At 36.6% G+C, this 20,137-nt stretch overlaps 1 protein-coding gene across 4 annotated transcripts in view; it reads right to left on the bottom strand.

Moving 5' to 3' along the window:
• LOC18428703 (CLK4-associating serine/arginine-rich protein) overlaps positions 1-17,904 on the bottom strand; it is a 28,135-nt gene extending 10,231 nt beyond the window's left edge. For all 4 annotated transcript variants that reach the window (XR_016053514.1, XR_016053515.1, XM_011623024.3 and 1 more), the window contains exons 1-4: positions 17,599-17,904; positions 15,476-15,514; positions 15,242-15,390; positions 15,015-15,090 (exon numbers count right to left, since the gene is read on the bottom strand). Coding sequence is in view for 2 of the 4 variants with exons in the window: in XM_011623024.3 (XP_011621326.1) it covers positions 15,015-15,090; positions 15,242-15,390; positions 15,476-15,514; positions 17,599-17,795 (461 nt within the window). In the remaining 2 variants the exon portion in view is untranslated. The remainder of the gene's footprint in view (positions 1-15,014; positions 15,091-15,241; positions 15,391-15,475; positions 15,515-17,598) is intronic.
• Positions 17,905-20,137: the final 2,233 nt, after the last annotated feature.

The following is a 20,137-nucleotide window of genomic DNA, read 5'->3' as shown; positions in this document are numbered from 1 at the left end:
TCGTAAGTTTACACCAGATAAACATCTCACCACATGGTCCTCAAGATCAGAATAAAAAACAAAGGATATCAAATCAAGTAAAGAATCTGAAAAGATGAGCATATATTGGCCGTTGTAAATGTTAAAGTTTTTTTTTTTTTGAGAGAAAGTTAACATTATATTAAAGAGGAGGAAGATTACATAAGAGTCCGACGTCACCCACAGATGGTAACTCGGTAAAAAATTGTTTAGTCTGTCATGTACAAAATGGGCTTAAAGTTTATGGTTCTTTTTGTTTTTAAGTCCATAAGGACTAATTTGTTATTTTCCTTGCTTAAGGGACATTAGTAAATTTAATTATATTCTGCACACACACAATCACGTACATATATATATGGGAAGTGATTTCACATTACCATGTCATTGTAATATAATGAAACAACACTACTAGAAAGCCATATTTCTGCCATTTGTATGACCGAAAACCCCTAAATATTGCACACATCCTGTCTTCATCTCAAAAAATCAATCCCCCAGAAAAAAAAAAAAAAAATCCGCACCCTAGATATGGTCATTATGAGTTCCTATCCGAAAATAAATATAGACCATCCATTTGACGAATTTCAAAACCAAAGCTTTTACAAACTCGAAATCATTTTTTTGTTTTAACATTGCTCATCTAATGATAATAAAGACATCTAAAAAATTCAAAAAGGGAAAAAATTCCTTTCAAGGCATAGATCTAAACGTCTCACCAAAATGGACGGCGTATGTTAACTGTGCTAAAAAAACACTTTCTAAGGTTTGTTTTCAAATTTGGCTTTTTTGTGATTGTTCATTAAAATGAAAAGGTTGTATATTTGAAAAATTGAGGTCAAACAAATGGACACAACATATGGCTTTAAGATTGTTTTAGTATATTCCATTAGAACCATTGCATGAAATCACTTTATGTATGGCAACGAATTACGTTACTCTCTCTCTCTCCTTTATTTGTCTCTCTAGATCACCTTCTTCCTTATTCTCTTTCTTCTTATTCTTTTGATTGCTGCAATATATTTTAACTTGGTACCAAAGCAAGAGACTGAACACAAAGAAGCAAATCCTTCACATGATAAGTGGGAAACTGAAAATCGGATTGTAATGTCTTGGTTATTACACTTTGTGCAACAAATGATTGGTAGGGGTGTCTTGTTCCTTCGAACTATGAGAGAGATTTGGGACTGGGTAATACTAGACTTACTTGCAAAGCAAAAAAGCCACTTGAGTGTACCAACTAAGGCAGGAAATTTTCCATCTTTCTCCTTCCTTCGTAGCATGTGGGAGGAGGTAGACCACTATTAAGAAGATGGGCAGAAATACAAGCAGTTTGTGGAACAAAATTTTTATTTTTGAGTTCTCAACAAGATTGAACTTGGCCTTGAGTTAGCTAGGGTTCAAATACCCAGAAAGGATGTTGTTCCATTGCTCAACTAGGTGCATTACTGTGTCCAAAGAGGGGGGAGTAGAAAAATGACATGCTATTTTCTCAAGTAATTGATCATTCTACCATTAGCCCTGCCACATTACCTATGTACCTCGAAAATTTAGAAAAGAGGATCCCAATTGAGGACATAAAAGTAGGTTGAAATGTGAACATTGTGGCAGAAATAGTCATATTAAAGAAACTTATTGGGATTGATATTGTCAGCCAGCTAAATTCAACCGCCCATATTAGGTTAATGCTGACAACGCTTCATCCACTAGGGTGCAGTTGTTGTTATTACTGATCAGCAATTACACAGTACTTCTAACCTACAAGTTTTGCTCCAAAGGAGATGATATCAGTTCCTAACGAGGAGATTGAGAGCCTTCACTGGTTGTTTGCCCAGTTAGATGGCCCATCCCACTACCTTTTGCTTCATCCTTCGCACACTTGAGTATCGATGCTTCTCTCTTACTCCTAGACAATCTTAGGTTATTGATTCAGGAGCCTAACCCACATGACCGTTATGCCTCCATTGTTTCATTTTTATTTCATTTATTTTGGTCATAGGTGCGATAACCTTGAGGGTCGGTCTACATACGTGTAGGATCCCTCCGAGGAGAGGAACTATACTATTAATTGAACTACTCCTCCTCTCCTTAGTATTATAGATTTATTTCTTTGCAGTATGTTAAATTGTGGTGCATACCACATTGTCGTTTACTATAACTATGGTATTCAAAAACTATAGTTTAATATCGTAGTAAGCCAATTTATGATATTATTAAATTGTATTATTGTAGTGAATTAGAGTATTATAACTATGGCATCGTTGGTAAGCTAAGGTGTATGATAATGGACCGAGCGGGCATTGTCTCGATCCTAATTCTATCATATATTATAAAATGATCTTGTTTATGTATAGTTGAGATTAAATCCCTCCAAGTCAAAACCTCTATCAGAGTGACATGAGATCTTGCTCATAGGTATCCTAAGATCTAGCTCCTTGCTGAATGTACAGACGTTGATCCTAATCCCAGGGAGCTTCCAACATATGGCGATTTGGTGTTCCCCAAACTGCTCCCCACTCCCCTTTAACTATGATTCTAGTAGAGACAAAGTTAGGATTGCTTATGGATCTTTTCCTCTATTGCTGGAAAAGGACTTGTTAATATTTCTCTTCAAATGTCATTTTCATCAGTTCTTCATGTTCCCAACTTTGCTATAAACTTCTATTAGTAGCATTACCAAGAGTCCAAAAGTAGTATAACCTTCTTTTCCTTCCCATTGTGTTTTTTAGAACCTAGATACGAGGAAAACGATTTGGCAATGTCATGAAGCTAGTAGTCTCTACATTCCAGACTCAACAACAACTACTACTCAAGCTCTTCAACCAGCACCAGTGTTAATAAAGATTGGATTTGGCAGTGCCATCTCCGACTTGGATATTTGTCTTTTCAGTCATTGAAAGTTTTGTTTCCAAAGTTGTTTATCTCGACTAGTGTGTCAAAGTTTCAATGTGAGGTATGTGAACTGTCACAACATTTTACAAACTCTTGTTACCTAGTTATAATAATATTTTTCCTTTTACTATTATACATTTCAATCTATGTTTCAGGTTTGTCTCATGTTATATCTATTTTTGGTTATTGTGTTTCATTTCTTTTGTGACTGATTACTTTGGATGTACCTGCATCGACCTTATGAAGACCAAATAACAAGATCCTCACACAATTTGAAACTAAAATTACAGTACTTCAATCTGATCAATGTGAGGAATATTGCAATTGGAAGTTGTTATCCTATTTGGAGGAACATTGTATAGAATGTCAAAATTATTGCTCATACACAACACAACAAAATGGTGTGGTTGAAAGCAAGAATAGACATGGTCGTGCTCTTCTCTTGAATATTAATGTAGCCAACAAATTATGGCCCAAAGTTGGGCTTGTTGCATCTTATCTTACCAATTAAAAGTCATCTCGTGTTCTAAACTACAAGTCAACATAAACTTCTCCATCACGATTGTCTACTGCTTAGTTTTCCTCATAAAGTCTTTGATTGTGTTTGTTTTGCTCATGTTCTTGTTCTGTATTGTACAAAGTTGGATCCGATCATCATCCGAGCCGTATCCCAACTATTTGGGATTAGCTACATGGATCTTGTTCTACCATTCAGCTCTATCAAGGGTCATGCCTGCCCTCAGTCAGACCATAAGTCACCATATCTCCCACTTTTTCCATTCATATCCTTATGGGCATTCCCCTTGCCTTTTTAGAGCCTTCCACTTGAATTAATTCAGACCTCCTAACCAGTGTTGTATTAGGTCTACATTGCACATGGCTAGCCACCTAAGTCCACTTTCCCTCATCTTAGCACCTCTTAGAGCCACCCCTAAGTTCCCTCATATATATTCATTCCGAATGATATCCTTTCTTGTCTTGCCACTCATCCATCTCAACATTCTCATCTCAGTTAGACTCAACCTATAGATATATTGTTTCTTGATGGCCCAACATTCTATCCCATAAAGCATGGCTACTCTTACAACCGTCCCATAAAACTTCCCCTTTAGTTTCATGGGTATGCAGCAATCACATAAAACTTTGGGTGCACATCGCTTCTTCGCCCACTCAGCTCGAATTCTATGTGTGATATCATTATCAATCTCTCCATTCTCCTGGATTATCGACTCAAATATCGAAATAATTTCTTTTAGGTATTCCTTGGTCATCAAATTTAACTACTTTCTAGTTTCTACTCCTATTATTACTAAACTTGCATTCCATATATCTTGTCTTAGTCTGGCTAATGGTAAAACCTTCAAATTCTTTGATCATCCCTCCAAAGTTCTAATTTTGCGTTGAAGTTGCCTCTAGTCTCATCAATCAAAACTATGTTAACCACGAATAATATGCACCACAATACCTCATCCTGTGGATACCTAGTTAATTCGTCCATAACCAAAACAATGAAATATGGGCTTAACACTGACCCTTAATGTAGGCCTATTGTCACTAAAAACTCGCTTCTCTCCATTAGTTGTCAGCACACTAGTTGGCGCTCCCTTGTACATGTTTCTCACCACATCAATGTATCATCTAGAGACTCCTTTCTTTTACAACACCTACCAAATTAGTTCTCTAGGTACCCAATCGTATGCTTTATCTAAATCAATAAAGACCACGTGAGAGTCCCTTCCCTTCTCTTTAAACGTCTCAATCAGTTCCTCAGTAGGAAAATAGCCTCAATTGTTGACCTCCCTGGCATTAAGCCAAACTGATTTTCTGATGCACTAGTTACATGTTTTAGTCATTGCTCAATCACTCTCTCCTAGAGCTTCATAGTGTAGCTCATAAATTTGATCCCTCGATAGTTCGTACAATTATGTATGTCTCTTTTATTCTTGTAAATAGGTAGGACAGTACTTTTTCTCCATCCGCTTGGCATTTTATTTGTTCTCAACATCTTGTTGAACAGCTTGGTCAACCATAATATGCAAAATCTATAAAATTCGTTCTTCTCAACAAAGTAGGATTCCAAATCTGTGAAATGTATTTTTCTTAGTTATCCATCTCCACAAAAGTACAACAAATGTTTTGAGTCTAGTCCTTTTCCCACCTCCCTTAAAAGGGAAGCACAATGTAGCAGAGAAGTTCTCATCTTCCTATAATTTTACGTCACTATTTTCCTTGATTTTGGAGCTCAAGATGACAATGGGGAGCATTCTCATGACATTGGAGAGAAAGAATTAAAAGTCTACACTTGATGAAAACATAAAGAAGTGGAGACCACCATAGCTGACAGGACTTCAAGCCAATTGCATAACTTGGACCAAGTAATTACACCAAATCTCACTGTGATGATTATAATCTTCCCACTATTGAGGTAGCCGAAGTTGCATTGTATACCAAATTAACAATTTTGTTCCATATGAGCCCTTGTCTCCTTCCTATCGTGCTTTCGTGTATTCCTTCTTCTGTTTCTAATTCTTCCAACATTGAAGAATCTTTGGCTCATCAGTAGTGGAAGAATTCTTCCAACATTGAAGAATATTTGGCTAATCAGTAGTGGAAAGAGACTTGAGATGAAAGAATTAATCAAGAATGATACTTAGAAGTTAGTAGACCCTCTTAAAGAGAGAAGCTTGTTGGGTCGAAATGGGTTTACAAGCTGCTTACAGAACTATTAGAGAGTTAAAATCATCACCAGGTGGAGGACTTGTGTTTCGTAACCATTGGCACTTGCGAGTTGAGGCTTGTATGGACACAGATTGGGCTGGTTCTATTGAAGATCTACATTAGGCTATTATACACTGGTTAGGGGTAACCTTGTGAATTGGAGGAGTAAAAAATAGTCAGTCGTAGCTTAGTCTAGTGCAGAAGCAAAGTATTGATCCATGGCCCATGATGAGGATTACTCTAGCTAAATGTTCTACAACAAGAGCATGGTTTTCCTATGAAGGGTCTTGCACTGTGATAACGAGACAGTTCTTAGTATTGCTCACAATCCAGTCCAAAATGATAAAACTACGCACGTAGAGTAGAAATATTTCACTCAAGAAAGAGTTGCTAGCAGAGAAATTTGTCTTCCACATGTGAAAACAGAAGATCAACCAGAAATTCTTACCAAGGCCTTGGATATCTCCACCATAAGTGATCTTAAGCAATTTGGGTATGATTGATTGCGGGGGAGTGTTTCGAAGGAAGTTATGGTTCTTTCTAGTGTTTTCAAGTCCTAAGGACTAATTTGTCTTTTTCTTAGTTAAGGCACTATTGTACAGTAGTAAATATGGTTCTTTCTATTGTTTTCAAGTCCTTAGTAATATGGTTCTTTCTATTGTTTTCAAGTCCCTAAGGACTAATTTGTCTTTTTCTTACTTAAGAGTACAGTAGTAAATATAATAATATTTATAATCAAAGAAAAGGGCATGGGGTTATGTTAGACCCAATGTGACTCTCCATCTCTCTCCCTCCATCCCTCCCTCTCTCTCTCTCTCTCTCTCTCTCTCTCTCTCTCTCTCTCTCTCTCTCTCTCTCTCTATCGAAGTTCTTTATTCCTCTCTAGTTTTCTTTCCTTATTATCTTTCTTCTTTTTCCTTTGATTGCTGCTGTATATTTTAACTTCGGCAAATGGCAATACATGCCTCTGTGTGCACAAGTGAATGGATGTATCAATTTATCAAGTAAATAGCTGTGTAATATAGAATTATAGATAAGCAATAAACAGCAAAACAATAGCACAAAGAAGTTCATAAAACTATAAGCATCACCGTTGACTCCCCAGCAAACACTTGTTCAACAAAACCAATAAAAGAGCAAAAGAAAGCTTATACCTGCTAGCAACAGCCAAAATAGCTAACTAATTTGTAAAATATGCATAACGGGGGAGATAGACATGACCAGCACTATCAACAATTCCAGGGGCATGTCTAGCTCTCTAGAACAAACATAAACCCAACTGATTAAGGGAAGAAAAATGCTATGTTGAACTCCCCGTGACACTTCTACAAGGAGATAACAAGTGTAGTCCAAGCTAAAGACAATGACATCAGATCAAATCAATAGATTTGGTCCCTTGCTGATTGGGCCAGGGATTGCACTGGCCCAATCACAAAAGAAGCAGCAAGAAAAAAGTATAGAAGAGCATTAACAGAACAATGGAATGTAAAATGCCACAACTGCTTCTTTCATAAGATCCAGTACTATGTTACATGTATTCTTCTGTTTGGTGCCGTACCATGTCAGGCATGCATCAACACAAATTCTTTTGGATTTTTTTCTTCTTCCCTAACCTTGACTACATTTTAGAGACTCATGTTCCTTTTCTAGAGTAGAAGATGCATGTGAATTCGGAAAATATCTACGGGTTCATCCACGCAAGGCATAATTACTTTTTATCTACTCATCAAGAAATGGAATATAAAGTAAACATTGTACGATTTGGTTCTCAATATAACGTAACTGTGTCACTGACAGTCTGACACAGTTATGCACACAAAAGAGCTCACTAGAATAGTGTAGAAAGAGTCTAGAAAGCTCCTAAGTGGTTTATATATACATGTACTATGTTTTTGTACAAGTTGAGTGTTTGTGTGCATAACTACAAAACCAAGTAAGCCTTCTTCCTCCCTATTTTCTAACAAGTGGTATCCAGAGCCAAACTGCTTAAGAATGGCCCCCTTGATCCAACCACAAATTCCCCTTCTCACCAAAGATAACTATGAGCATTGGAGTATTCAAATGAAGGCCTTGTTGGGGTCTCAAGATGCTTGGGATGCTGTTGAAAAGGGCTCCTACAAACCGGCAACCCCACAAGAAAAAGCCGCTTTGGATCAAAATCAAAGAAGCGTACCAAAAGAGTCGAGAGGGTTGGACAAGAAAGCTCTCTTTCTTATTTACCAAGGTATTGATAAGAGCACTTTTGAGAAAATTTCTTCGAAAAAATTCAAAGAAGGTACGAAAGATTCTTCAAAATTCTTTCAAAGGAGTTGAAAATGAATGAATCCGAAAATATTTCGGAATACCTCTCAAGGGTTTTGGTTGTTGTAACCAATTGAGAAGAAATGGAGAAAATATAGATGATGTAAGAGTAATGGAGAAAATACTACGATCACTAGATCGTAAGTATGGGCACATTGTTGTAGTCATTGAAGAATCAAAAGATTTAGAGGCTATAACTATTGATCAACTCATAGGTTCCTTGCAAGCCCATAAACAAAGATTGCAAAAAAGGACTCAAAACTCTTTGGAGCATGTACTACAAACAAAGCTTACAATGAAGGAAGAGAATGAAGAATCTCGTGGAGGAAGAGGCCAAAGAGGTCATGGCAATGGAAGGAGAGGACGTGGTAGAGGCAACTTTAATTATGGAGGTGTGAGAGATCAAAACCACCCACAAGCTCAAAGAGGACGAGGAAGAGGTAATTTTTCAAGGCCATACAATCATTCAAGGTATGGAAAATCTACGATTCAATGTTATAATTGCAAAAACTATGGTCATTATAGTTCCAAGTGTAGATACCATTCCCAAAATGATGTATTTGAAAAAGCTAATTTTGTTGAAAAGAAAAATGATTCAGAAGAACCAACTTTGTTATTAGCATATAATGATAAGAAAGATAATCAAATGAATACTTGGTATCTTGACACCGGTACAAGCAATCACACGTGTGGTAGAAAGGAATTGTTTGTGGAATTGATTGACTTAGGTCACGGGCATGTAACATTTTGGAGACTTATCAAAAAGACCCTTAAAAGGCAAAGGTAAAATTTTGATAAAAATGAAGAATGGTGGTCATCAATTTATTTCCAATGTATATTTTGAGCTGGACATGAAAAATAACATTTTGAGTGTGGGGCAATTATTATAACAAGGCTATAATATTTTTATGAAAAATGGTAGCCTTTACATGAGGGACCAAAGAAACAATTTGATTGCCAAAGTGATTATGACTAAGAATAGAATGTTTCCAATGAATATCAAAAGTGAAAATGTGAAATGCCTCAAATCTATTTTGAATGATGATTCATGGTTATGGCATTTTCGTTTTGGGCATCTTAATTTTGGTGGTTTGAAATTGTTGTCAAAAGCAAAAATGGTGAATGGTTTGTCATGGATAAAGCAACCCGATGGAGTATGTGAAGGGTGCATTATAGGAAGCAACATCGAGAAAGCTTCAAGAGTGGAAAATCAAGGAAAGCACAAAAGCCTCTCCAACTCGTGCATACGGATGTGTGTGGACCACTTGAGCCCATCTCACATGGAAAAAGTCGGTACATTCTAACCTTTATTGATGATTATAGTAGCAAAACATGGGCTTATTTCCTTAAAGAAAAATTGGAAGCTTTTGAAGTGTTTAAGGAATTCAAAGCTTTTGCGGAGAAACAAAGTGGTTTTCAAGTTAAAGTGATAAGATCGGATAGAGGTGGAGAATACAATTTTAATGCTTTCCAAAAAATTTGTAAAGAACATGGAATTTGCTACCAAATGACCACATCCTACACACCACAACAAAATGGTGTGGCGGAAAGAAAGAATAGAACTATTTTGAATATGGCAAGATGCATGTTAAAAGAAAAAAAAATGCCAAAGGAATTTTGGGCCGAGGCCGTCGCTTGTGCAGTATATTTGTTGAATAGGTGTCCTATAAAAGGTTTTTGGTATAAGACACCCGAAGAAGCTTGGAGTTCCTACAAGCCAAATGTAGAGCATCTAAGAATCTTTGGGTGTGTGGCTTTTGCTAAAATTCCCGAAGAGAAAAGGGCAAAGCTTGATGACAAAGGAGAAAAGTGTGTATTCATTGGCTATGGAGAAAATACAAAGGGTTACAAGTTGTACAATCCCATTACTAAAATGGTATTCTTGAGTAGAGATGTGATCTTTGATGGAAATGGATTATGGGATTGGAAAAAATAATCCAGAAAAGAAAACTATTGAGGTTGATGAAGTGGAAGAAAAGGGACAAGTTGAGCATCAAGAAGGCTCTTTGAATCCTATTCGTGATGCTTCTTCTAGTGGCCAATCTACGTTAACTAGTAGTTCTTCTCATAGGCCCATGAAAACAAAAAGCCTTCAAGAAATTTAGTCGGTTACTCGTAGGCTTGATGTTGAAAATGAAGATCTCACAATGCTTTATCTTTATGCAGATTTGAATCGTATTTATTTTGATGAAGCATGTAAAAGTAAAGTGTGGAAAAAGGTCATGGATGAAGAGATTGAAGCAATTGAGAGGAATGACACATGGGAGCTTACAACACATCCTAAGGGCCACAAATCAATTGATGTGCAATGGATTTACAAGACAAAGAGAAATGCTAATGAGGATATCGAAAGGTATAAAGCAAGGTTAAGTGCTAAACGCAAAGACCTGGAATTGACTATGATGAGGTATTTGCCCCCTCTGCTCGTTTGGAAGCTATTAGATTAATCATTTCTCTTGCAGCCCAAATGAAATGGAAAAATTTCAAATGGAAGTGAAATCGGCATTTTTGAATGGTGTTCTTGAAGAAGATGTGCATATTGAACAACCACTTGATTATGCGAAAAAAGAGCAAAAAACTAAAGTTTATAAATAGAAAAAGGCTTTGTATGGTTTAAAACAAGCACCTAAGCATGGAATAGTGTAATTGATAAATATTTTTTTGAAAATGGTTTTTCTAGGTGCCCATATGAACATGCCCTATACATAAAGAAAAATGAAAATGGAGATAATTTGCTTGTTTGTTTATATGTTGATGACTTGATCTATACGGGAAATAATCCGGGCATGTTTAAAGAATTCAAAGAATCCATGATTAAGGAGTTCGATATGACTGACATTGGGCTCATGTCTTATTTTCTTGGCATTGAAGTTAAACAAATGGATGATGGAATTTTTGAGTCACAAAATCTTATGCAAAAGATATTCTCAATAAATTTAAATTGGAGAATTGTAATCCGGTAAATACACAAGTAGAAAGTGATCTCAAATTGAGAAAAGAAGGTGATGGAGAAGGGTTGATTCTACAGTTTTCAAATGTCTAGTTGGAAGCCTCTGATACCTAACATGTACAAGACCGGATATTCTTTATGGAGTTGATTTCGTAAGCCGGTATATGGAGACTCCAAATACCTCTCACTTGAAAACGGCAAAAAGGATTCTCCGGTATATCAAAGGCACATTTGACCATGGTTTACTTTATTCATGTTCTAATGTTTATGATCTTGTAGGTTTTGTTGATAGTGATTGGGTCGGAGACTTGGATGATAGGAAAAGCACTTCCGGGTATGTGTTCTATATGGGGAGTACGGCATTTACATGATCATCGAAGAAGCAACTGATCGTGACACTATCAACTTGTGAGGCCAAGTATGTAGCCGCCACATCAAGTACTTGTCATGCATTGTGGCTACGGAATCTTCTTAAAGAACTTTTAAAGCCTCAAGAGACTCCCACCAAAATCCATGTAGATAACAAGTCAGCAATTGCATTGGCAAAGAACCCGGTGTTTCATGAGAGAAGCAAGCACATTGATACACAGTTCCATTTCATTCGAGACCAAGTGAAAGAGAAGAAGGTTGAACTTGTTTATACAAAGATGCAAGATCAAGTTGCCGACATTTTTACAAAACCTCTCAAGCATGAATTGTTTCAAAAATTGAAAGTTATGCTAGAAGTAACCAAGTTGGAAAATCAAGCTCAAGGGGGGATGTTAAAAATAAGCTTGTTCAAGGGTATTTTGGATATTAGATTTAAATATAAGGTACATTTTGGGAAAGTTATGTTAAGAGTAATTTTTGGAATGATGTAAAAGAATGTGTAGAGTTCCAAAGTCACAATTCCAAAATTGAGAGAGAGGAATTCCAAAATTGAGAGAACAGAGTCCTAAGATTGAGAGAGAGGAGTCCAAAGCATGCACTGCATGCAATTTTGAATTGGGAATGAGTGAAGTCTAGAATTTTCTTGAATAATCTTGTAATTTCGTCCAAGCATATAGGTTGTGAATTATGAGAGAGAAAACATCGCTAAAATGGTGTAGAAAGAGTCTAGAAAGCTCCTAAGTGGTTTATATATACATGTACTATGTTTTTGTACAAGTTGAGTGAAGAAATTGTGTTGAATTGAGCTCTTTTGTGTGCATAACTACAAATTCAAGTAAGCCTTCTTCCTCCCTATTTTCTAACAGTTCTTTGCAATCAAAATTTATATTATGTTTTAAGGGGTATCTGTTATTATTTCACATTCCCATGAAAGAAGTGGTCATGGCTGGAGTTGATTTGTTGCAATAAAGTAGGTAAATAGAAAAAAGGGAAAAATAAAAATCACTAAATAGGAATGATATAGAATCACTTTGGGTTTGCACACAATGTTACCATCTCCCTAGATATCAGATAGTCCACTCGGCATTTAACTAGCTTGAGGGAAAAAGCGGCAAGGGGAACAGAGAAAAAAACAGAAACAAACCCAACGATTAGGATGTTAGTACAAGAAAGCCTCTTGACAAAAAAAAATCATAATATATTAAAAAAAGCTTATTAAAGGTAAAAGATGGCCTAGGAACTAGACTAGCTGCCAACGACTTCATAATGTGATTTTTTTATTACAATGCTTTTTGTGTTTTTAAACCTTTATATTTTGCATATATGATATTTTATATTAAAAACTTGTACAAACGTGTCACCCGTGTATTGAGTTTCTAGGCTTGAGTGACCCTGCAGAAAGGTGACAGGTGTCAGACAAAAACGTGTCCCATTGTCCATGTAACACTAGTTGCTGAATCCTGTTCTTCCCATTGTCCAAGCAACATAGGTCTAGTATGGGATAGCTTAATGCAAGTCATATTGGGAGAATGCTCTTATGGGAAGACAGATGGGTGAATTATCTGTGTAGACCCTAGATGTAGGAAGGAAAGCTTGGGCACGGAGGAGGGCAATGTGAAGGTGGACAACAATGAATAGCAACTTCCATGAGCCTCAAAGGTGTTGGATCTTGATCAAAAGGCTTAAGAGTGTTTTTCGTGTTTGAATTTATTTGGGCCGTGTATATTTCTCAATGGGGTGCATATGTTAAAAACAAAAAAAAAATAATTCCAATTAAAATACAACAACAAATAAAATAATAATCCTGATACAATACAATGACCAAAAAAACCATTGCAAGTTGAAAGGTATTTTGGTCATTTTATTTTATTGGAATTATTTTTTCATTTTCAATGGGTGGGGCCTCATGATAACTGTAAATGCCCTAAACTTCACGTCAACACAATTTAAAAAAGAAGTAATAAAAATTAAAAAGGTGTTATGCACTACCCATCCGTCTGATCGAGATCCAATGGTGGGAAGCCTAACTGAAATTATTGTAGAAGTTAGCTTGCCACTAGATGGTAGGTTGATATATGTATTTATATGTGTGTGTGTGTATGTGTGGAAAAAGCTACAATTAGCTTGTTACCTAAAATGAATAGTGACTGTGGTTATGATCCCAGTAGTACGATCTCGATCAAAGCTTGAGAGTGCAAACTACTGTTTGAACTTTAGTTTTTATTTTTTGACAAATCAGATTGAGCTGAAATTGAGGACATGGGCAGTTCATTTCAGTGCACCAATAAAAATATATAAAAGAACATCCTAACAAAATAAATAACCAAAGTACCCCTAGGACGTTGTCAGACTATTTTGGTTCCTGACAATGATACACACAAAATTTCAACTCAACCTGATTCGTAAAAAATAAAAAATAAATAAAATAAAATAAAAACAAATAGTAACATGCACTCTCAACCACCCGATCATGATGGAAGGGCTGGAAGCATAACTGAAGTTGCTATTAATTTTAGATTACAACCTAATGGTAGCTTTTTCCTGCATATACTACTGTCGTGCATGTGTATGTAGATATCCTTTGGAAGGGGAAACCAGTATGATGGCAGTTAATGGGGACCCCCCAGCCAATAATTGTACAGATTGCAAAAATAAGTTGGTCTAACATGAAGAGAGGTTCAAAGTCAAGATATTGCAATGTGGAAGATAGATAACAATTTTATCTCCTAAGGTGCAGTAGCATGACGTCTTACTTGGCATGCAATTGTAGGAAGCTCCTAACCTAAACATCTCGACAGTTATATCATTGAATGCAAAAAGTACACCTAATCTTTAGCTTTAACCCTACATCACCAGTCAACCAAACTTCGGGGAGGGAAGAGTCCTCCAAACAGCAAGTCACACTATTATGTTTGTTGCTGCACATTGATCTTTCTCCTACAAATGCATTTACAACGCTACCCACTTAAGTTCTACATAAGGTATTGTCCAGACTGAAGCAATATAAATTAATCGCTTCACATTATGCAAAAAGTACACCTAATCTACATCTTTAACCCTACATCACCAGTCAACCAAATTTAGGTGAGGCAAGAGTCCTCCAAACAGCAAGTCACACTATTATATTCATTGATGCACATTGATCTTTCTTCTGCAAATACACTTACAACGCAACCCACTTAAGTTCTACATAAGATATTGTTCTGACTAAAGCAATATAAATAAATCCAAGCGATGTATATTACTAGAATGACCCACAAATGATAACTTGATAAAATCTACAAGCCTCCTTCAAACGACATGAACCCCAATGTGCAATGAAAATCATATGGTTTTCACTGTGGTCACACAAGTAGACAACTGACTTGTGAGCCACCCAACCAAAGCTATAGTAGAATGTATGCAGTCATCACTCCTTTCAAATCGAGCTTTCTGTATGTAAAGAAATAATTCAAACCTTAGACATTTATGATGTGCATCTTACCACATGCCTCTCATAAGTGTGGACAAAGAAATAACGAAGCAATTAGGGCTTGCCAAAATCTTCAAGGTATCAAACCAAAATCCATGTATCATGAACCACAAATAAGTACTACCCACACGCAATCCTACTAAGCTTTACCCCAAAAACCAAAACGTGTACATAACCTAACCAAAAAAATTTTAAAAAAAGTACGACCTATCCACACAAAAAAAAAAATGTGAGCATGACCTATTAAATTCAAAATGCCTCAAAAGAACAATATAGCCATACAGGTGCACATCCAACCTGTCAAATGCAAAAGGTGCAGAGAGCCTTGCTTCCAGCTCATGATCAACATGTTGCAAACCCTCCTCATCAGTAACTGTCAGAAAACGATCAATTAAAAGTAGTCCTCAGTGCAGCAATTGGATATATTGGAAACACAAAGCTCTTAGTGTCTTCATTATATGTAACACAGAAAAGAAACATGTTATAAAGAAGAGAATATAGGATAAAAATCAAAAAGTACCGACATCCTTTCCGGCGATGCTTAATTAAATCCCGGTAACGCTCAAAATTAACAAACTCTTCCAGTTCTTCTTCTTCCTCTGTCTTTTCTTGGACTCGGAACCCTCTTGAATCAGGTTCTCGAATAAAATCAAGAAGTGCACGTCCATCAAATCTGTGATGCAAGCAGAAACGGAATAAGATATCACCAGAATCCAGAGGCTGAGCTTTGTGAAGAATGAAATGCAGCAGAGATTTACCTGTCAATTAACACATTTTCTTGCCCATTCCATGGAATTCTGTAGAGTAAAAATTTACTTATAGTCAGTGGAATGCATATAGAATCAGGGAAGAAAGGCAGAAGTTTGAATGCAAAGACAACAGAACTATCAATAAGGAAAAGATAGAAAATTCAGGTTATATATGCATTATAAACTTCAGCACACAATATCTTCTCAACCTGCCCCACGAAAGTCCAGCTCTTGCAAATGATATGCAAAGCACCAATACTTGTCTACGCTTCACATACCAGCATCCTATCATGTCAACATCAATATTGATACTGGATAATATTATGGTTATGCTAACTACACACACACATACACATACACATATACACACACACACATGCACACACGCACCGGCGCCATCCATACACACGTACATGCACGAGCGTCGCGCACACATACACACACTACACACAGATAGAGAGAGAGAGAGAGATGATATTACGCAGTATGTTAAGAGTATTATGTAGGATTAGATGAATGTATATGCTTTACAAGGTATAGTAAACTTTATTGGAGTGTTAGATAGGATACTTGTATCCGAATCCATATCTGTGTCCGAGATTTCAAGAAATGATAAGTCTGATTCCCCAGATTTCCACATCCATGTCATATGTGTATCTACATCTGGGCATCTCCAATTTCTTCCCTTTTTTTCCCTGGATAGCTGACCCTTCTTTTTATTTTCTATCAGCTTGTATTGGTTCTGTGCTGATTAAAAAGTTTAGGCACAAGCAAAGCTCATATTTGCCATGTAAACCAAGTTCAAGGAATCATTTTATTTCAATATTGACTAGCAAATGATACGATATGTTTATTTGCCTGGTCAAAATACCATAGTCGTAGCCCCAAAAGCGAAGTAACATGTACACAATAGAAGAGAATGCAACATCGATCTTCCTTTGTTTACACTACGATTAAAACGTCCAACTATAGGAGCATCCCACCCATACCAAACCCCAATAAGGGAAACCAAAACACCATGGGAAAGAAAAGAAAGTCAAGAAATTGGAAAAACAAAAAAACAATGAAAACCTATCCCTGGCTGGGGTTGGGTTCAAGACCGTTCAGGGTCAGCCTGGACCAGGCACCATAAGCATTTGAGCAAGGCCAGTTGATTGATATCTTTGAGGCACGTGCCCAAGCCCAACTCAATTCAATTTCATGAGGCACGGGCCAAGCCATAGTTGAATGTCTTGGGACTGGATCCCGCTTGATTTTCCTTTTTAAATTTTTATTCGACTGAATAGTCCGCCTTGGAGACTCACTGTAAGTTTCCACTGGATTTGTAATTTTTTACTAGATTTTCGACATTTGCAGGCATATTCGAGTCTCATGGAAGCATAATTGGATCCAGCTCGCTGCTGGCCATGACCTGCCCCTCAGGGGCAGCATTTTTTGTATACTGCAATAACTCTCTTGTATACTGCAATAACTGTCTTACTTTTATACAAAGTTAAAAGGTTCAAAATAATACATCTAGAACTATTATGTTCAAAAAAATTTACAACCCAAATGCTAACAAGGCCAATGCCAAGCTCATCCAAAATCATCTAAATATCCTTAATAAACTCAACTTTGATGATTTGACACACACACCCCCCCCCCCCCCCCCCCCCCTCGCTCTCGGCCTCCCTCTCTCTGGCTTTCCTAAAGAATTAAAGATGGCTTTCCTAAATTTTAAAGGAAAATATTGCACTCCCCTCTGTCCCCTGAATTACCTCAGAAAACCTAGAAGAAAACCTATTGAATTACCTCAGCAAACCTAGGAGAAAAACTAGTAAATACAGTAGTTGGAAACTGAGGGAAATAAAATATGAATGACAAAATGCTATCAATGATAGCAACACCCCAGACAAGACGCCTGCACCATCCCCGTCCATCACCACTCCAAAATACTCAAAGAAACAACAACTAAACAAACAACATGTTCTACAAATTCCTAATTTATGACCTTTTATTCACAATTTAAACAAGAAATACCCTTTTGCAACAAAACCCATTTTTTCCACCATAAAAAACGAAGGGCAGATAGGCAAAGAGAAAAGATGAGATATTGGCAAGTGAGAGATCTTAGAGAGAGGAGGCGGACTTACAGGCCCTGCTGGTCTTGGGTAGCCTGGTAGAGAGCATCGTCGCGATGGATGCGACAACGGGAGCCTGCGACCTGGAGGGACTGCTGGGGATCTCCACGCCTCTTGGCCAGGAACACTGCGCGCCTCTGCGCACGCTTGCGTGCAGCATCCATTAGATCGTGGACCTTTCTCTCGGATCTCCTCGCCTCATGCCACATCTTCTCTCTCTGTGTCGTACGAGAAAAGCCAGCCCTCTTTTTCCTCGTCTCAGTTTCTGTTTTGCCCTCCTCGATCTCAGCCTCTCTGCGCTCTTCTGCTCTCCTTCCCTCTCTCTTTCACACGAAAGCCGTATATATAAAAGAACTACATGCCGCTAATTAGGCTTTTTGCCCCCCAAGTATGCGAGGGGTGATTTATTTCGTTAGTGATTGAAGAATTTCTTCCCAGTCAAGCTACGATAGGAGGAAATATCACTTGAAAAATAAGGAAAAAAACCACGTTTGATAAATTAGAACTAGACTATTGAATTTTTTTTAGAGTATTGCGTCTTTTTTAGAATATTGAAAAGTCTAGCCTCCCACCCATACGAAAAGATAACTTTATTAAGGATATGTGCTAAATTTAATGGTGATCATTTAATGTCCTACACATATAGATATGAGAGGGTATCTTAAGATCATTACTTTTTTTTTTAATATAACAAATAAGATAAATGACCTTATGAAACCCTCCCACACCCATGTGTGTAGGACCCCAAAAGATCACCATTAAATCCTACACACATGAGTATGGAAAGGTCTCATAGGATCATTACTCAATAAATAAAGGTAGTGCCTCGTTTTTCATATATATATATATATATATATATATATGAAGGGTGTGGTTTCTATAAAGTTGCAACCTTAAACAATCCAATTACGGTGCACCTCCAAATTTTATGATGACATATAATTTTGGTGTAAAAAATTATTAGGATTATCTCAAAATCTATTCTCATCTCTAATTATATAATTTTAAACATCAAAAATGGTTAAAAGCGAGTAGATCTATAAACATATGAAAATCTTGAAAATTGACGGTCTAGATAATGTGTTGCAAGATGCACTATTTTTGGGACTCATAATCTTTTTTTTTTGTTTGCATTCATACATCTTGATGTCGAGATGATTTATTAAATGTCTTTTCAACATTAAAAAAACATTCTTCGTTGGATTTTTTAGGTGCATATGTAATTCTACATTTTAAGGTTGTAACCTTGTATAATTTTTTTCCATATGATTTCATACAACGGTTGCATCATAATATAATGCAACAACCTTCAAAAACCATGTTATGGCCATTTGTTTGATCCAAAATTTGAAATGTACAATCTTTTCATTCTAATGAACAATCACAAAAAAAAAAAAAAAAAAATTGCAAACACAATCTAGAAAGTATTTTTTTAACCTAATTAACATAGGCTGTTCATTTTGGTGAGATGCTTAGATCTAGGCCATAGAATGATTTTTTCATTTTCAATCTTTTTGGATGACTTTATTATCATTAGATGAACAATGTTAAAAAAAGAAAACAATGATTTTGAGTTTATAAAAGCTAAGATCTTGAAATTCACCAAATGAATGGTCTAGATTCTTTTTTTGAAGGGACTTATTTTGACCATATTTAGGGTTCAAATTGAACTTTTTTTTTTTTTTGGATTGATAATGGAGATAAAGAGTGTGTGTGCCAAATTTTGGGTCATACAAATAACACAAACATAGTTTTCTAAAAGTGTCATTGCATTATAGTATGATGCAATTGTTGCTTGAAATCATTGCTCATGAATTATATATCTATATCTATATACTCCATTATTAAACCAGACTTAAGGGGTGGACAAGTGAAGGGATCCTAATTCTAGAGAGGAGGTAGGAATCGTTCTTAACTCTAAGGGCCTGTGTCACACCCCAAGAATTTACAATACTGTTATTCCTAAGATGTGACAGACAAAACATATATACATCTATTGATAAGACAAATTTACAGTGGTGAGGTCTTACAAAGTAATAAAAGAAAGCTAGCACAACAACAATATCTTCCAAGGTTGATCTTGACTAGCACTCAAAATGAATCCGCAGTTATCCTGAAAAAAATGTTTACCATAGTTTGATGAGTTTGGCTACTCAGTAAGTGATCATCATAATCCTAAAAATAATCATGATTGAAAGATATCAATATTTTCCAAAATGAGATCTATTAACAGAAATGCATCAACAGTTTCACTTTCAATAAATGCATAATTAAGTATAATCCGAGTAATTGAAATGCTTATAACACTTTTAACGGCAGTGCATAATTCAAAGGATTTCACAAAATACCCTACTGGCGTCCCAAATAGGTCACCTATATACGCCATCAGCGTCTTGATGGGTCCACTTAATCCCTATCGGCGTCCCAGATAGGTCTACTTAATACCTGCAGGTCCACTTATACCTCACCGGCGTACCGGATGAGTCCACTTAATCCCTACCGGCGTCCCAAATAGGTCCACTTATACCTCACCGACGAACCGGATGAGTCC

This window comes from Amborella trichopoda, chromosome 4 (genome assembly GCF_054954075.1).
Source record: "Amborella trichopoda isolate Santa Cruz 75 chromosome 4, AtrichopodaSantaCruz75HAP2 v2.0, whole genome shotgun sequence".
NCBI lineage: Eukaryota > Viridiplantae > Streptophyta > Magnoliopsida > Amborellales > Amborellaceae > Amborella > Amborella trichopoda.
The sequence above is the reverse complement of the archived record's forward strand: the minus strand, read 5'-3'. Positions and strand labels throughout refer to the sequence as shown.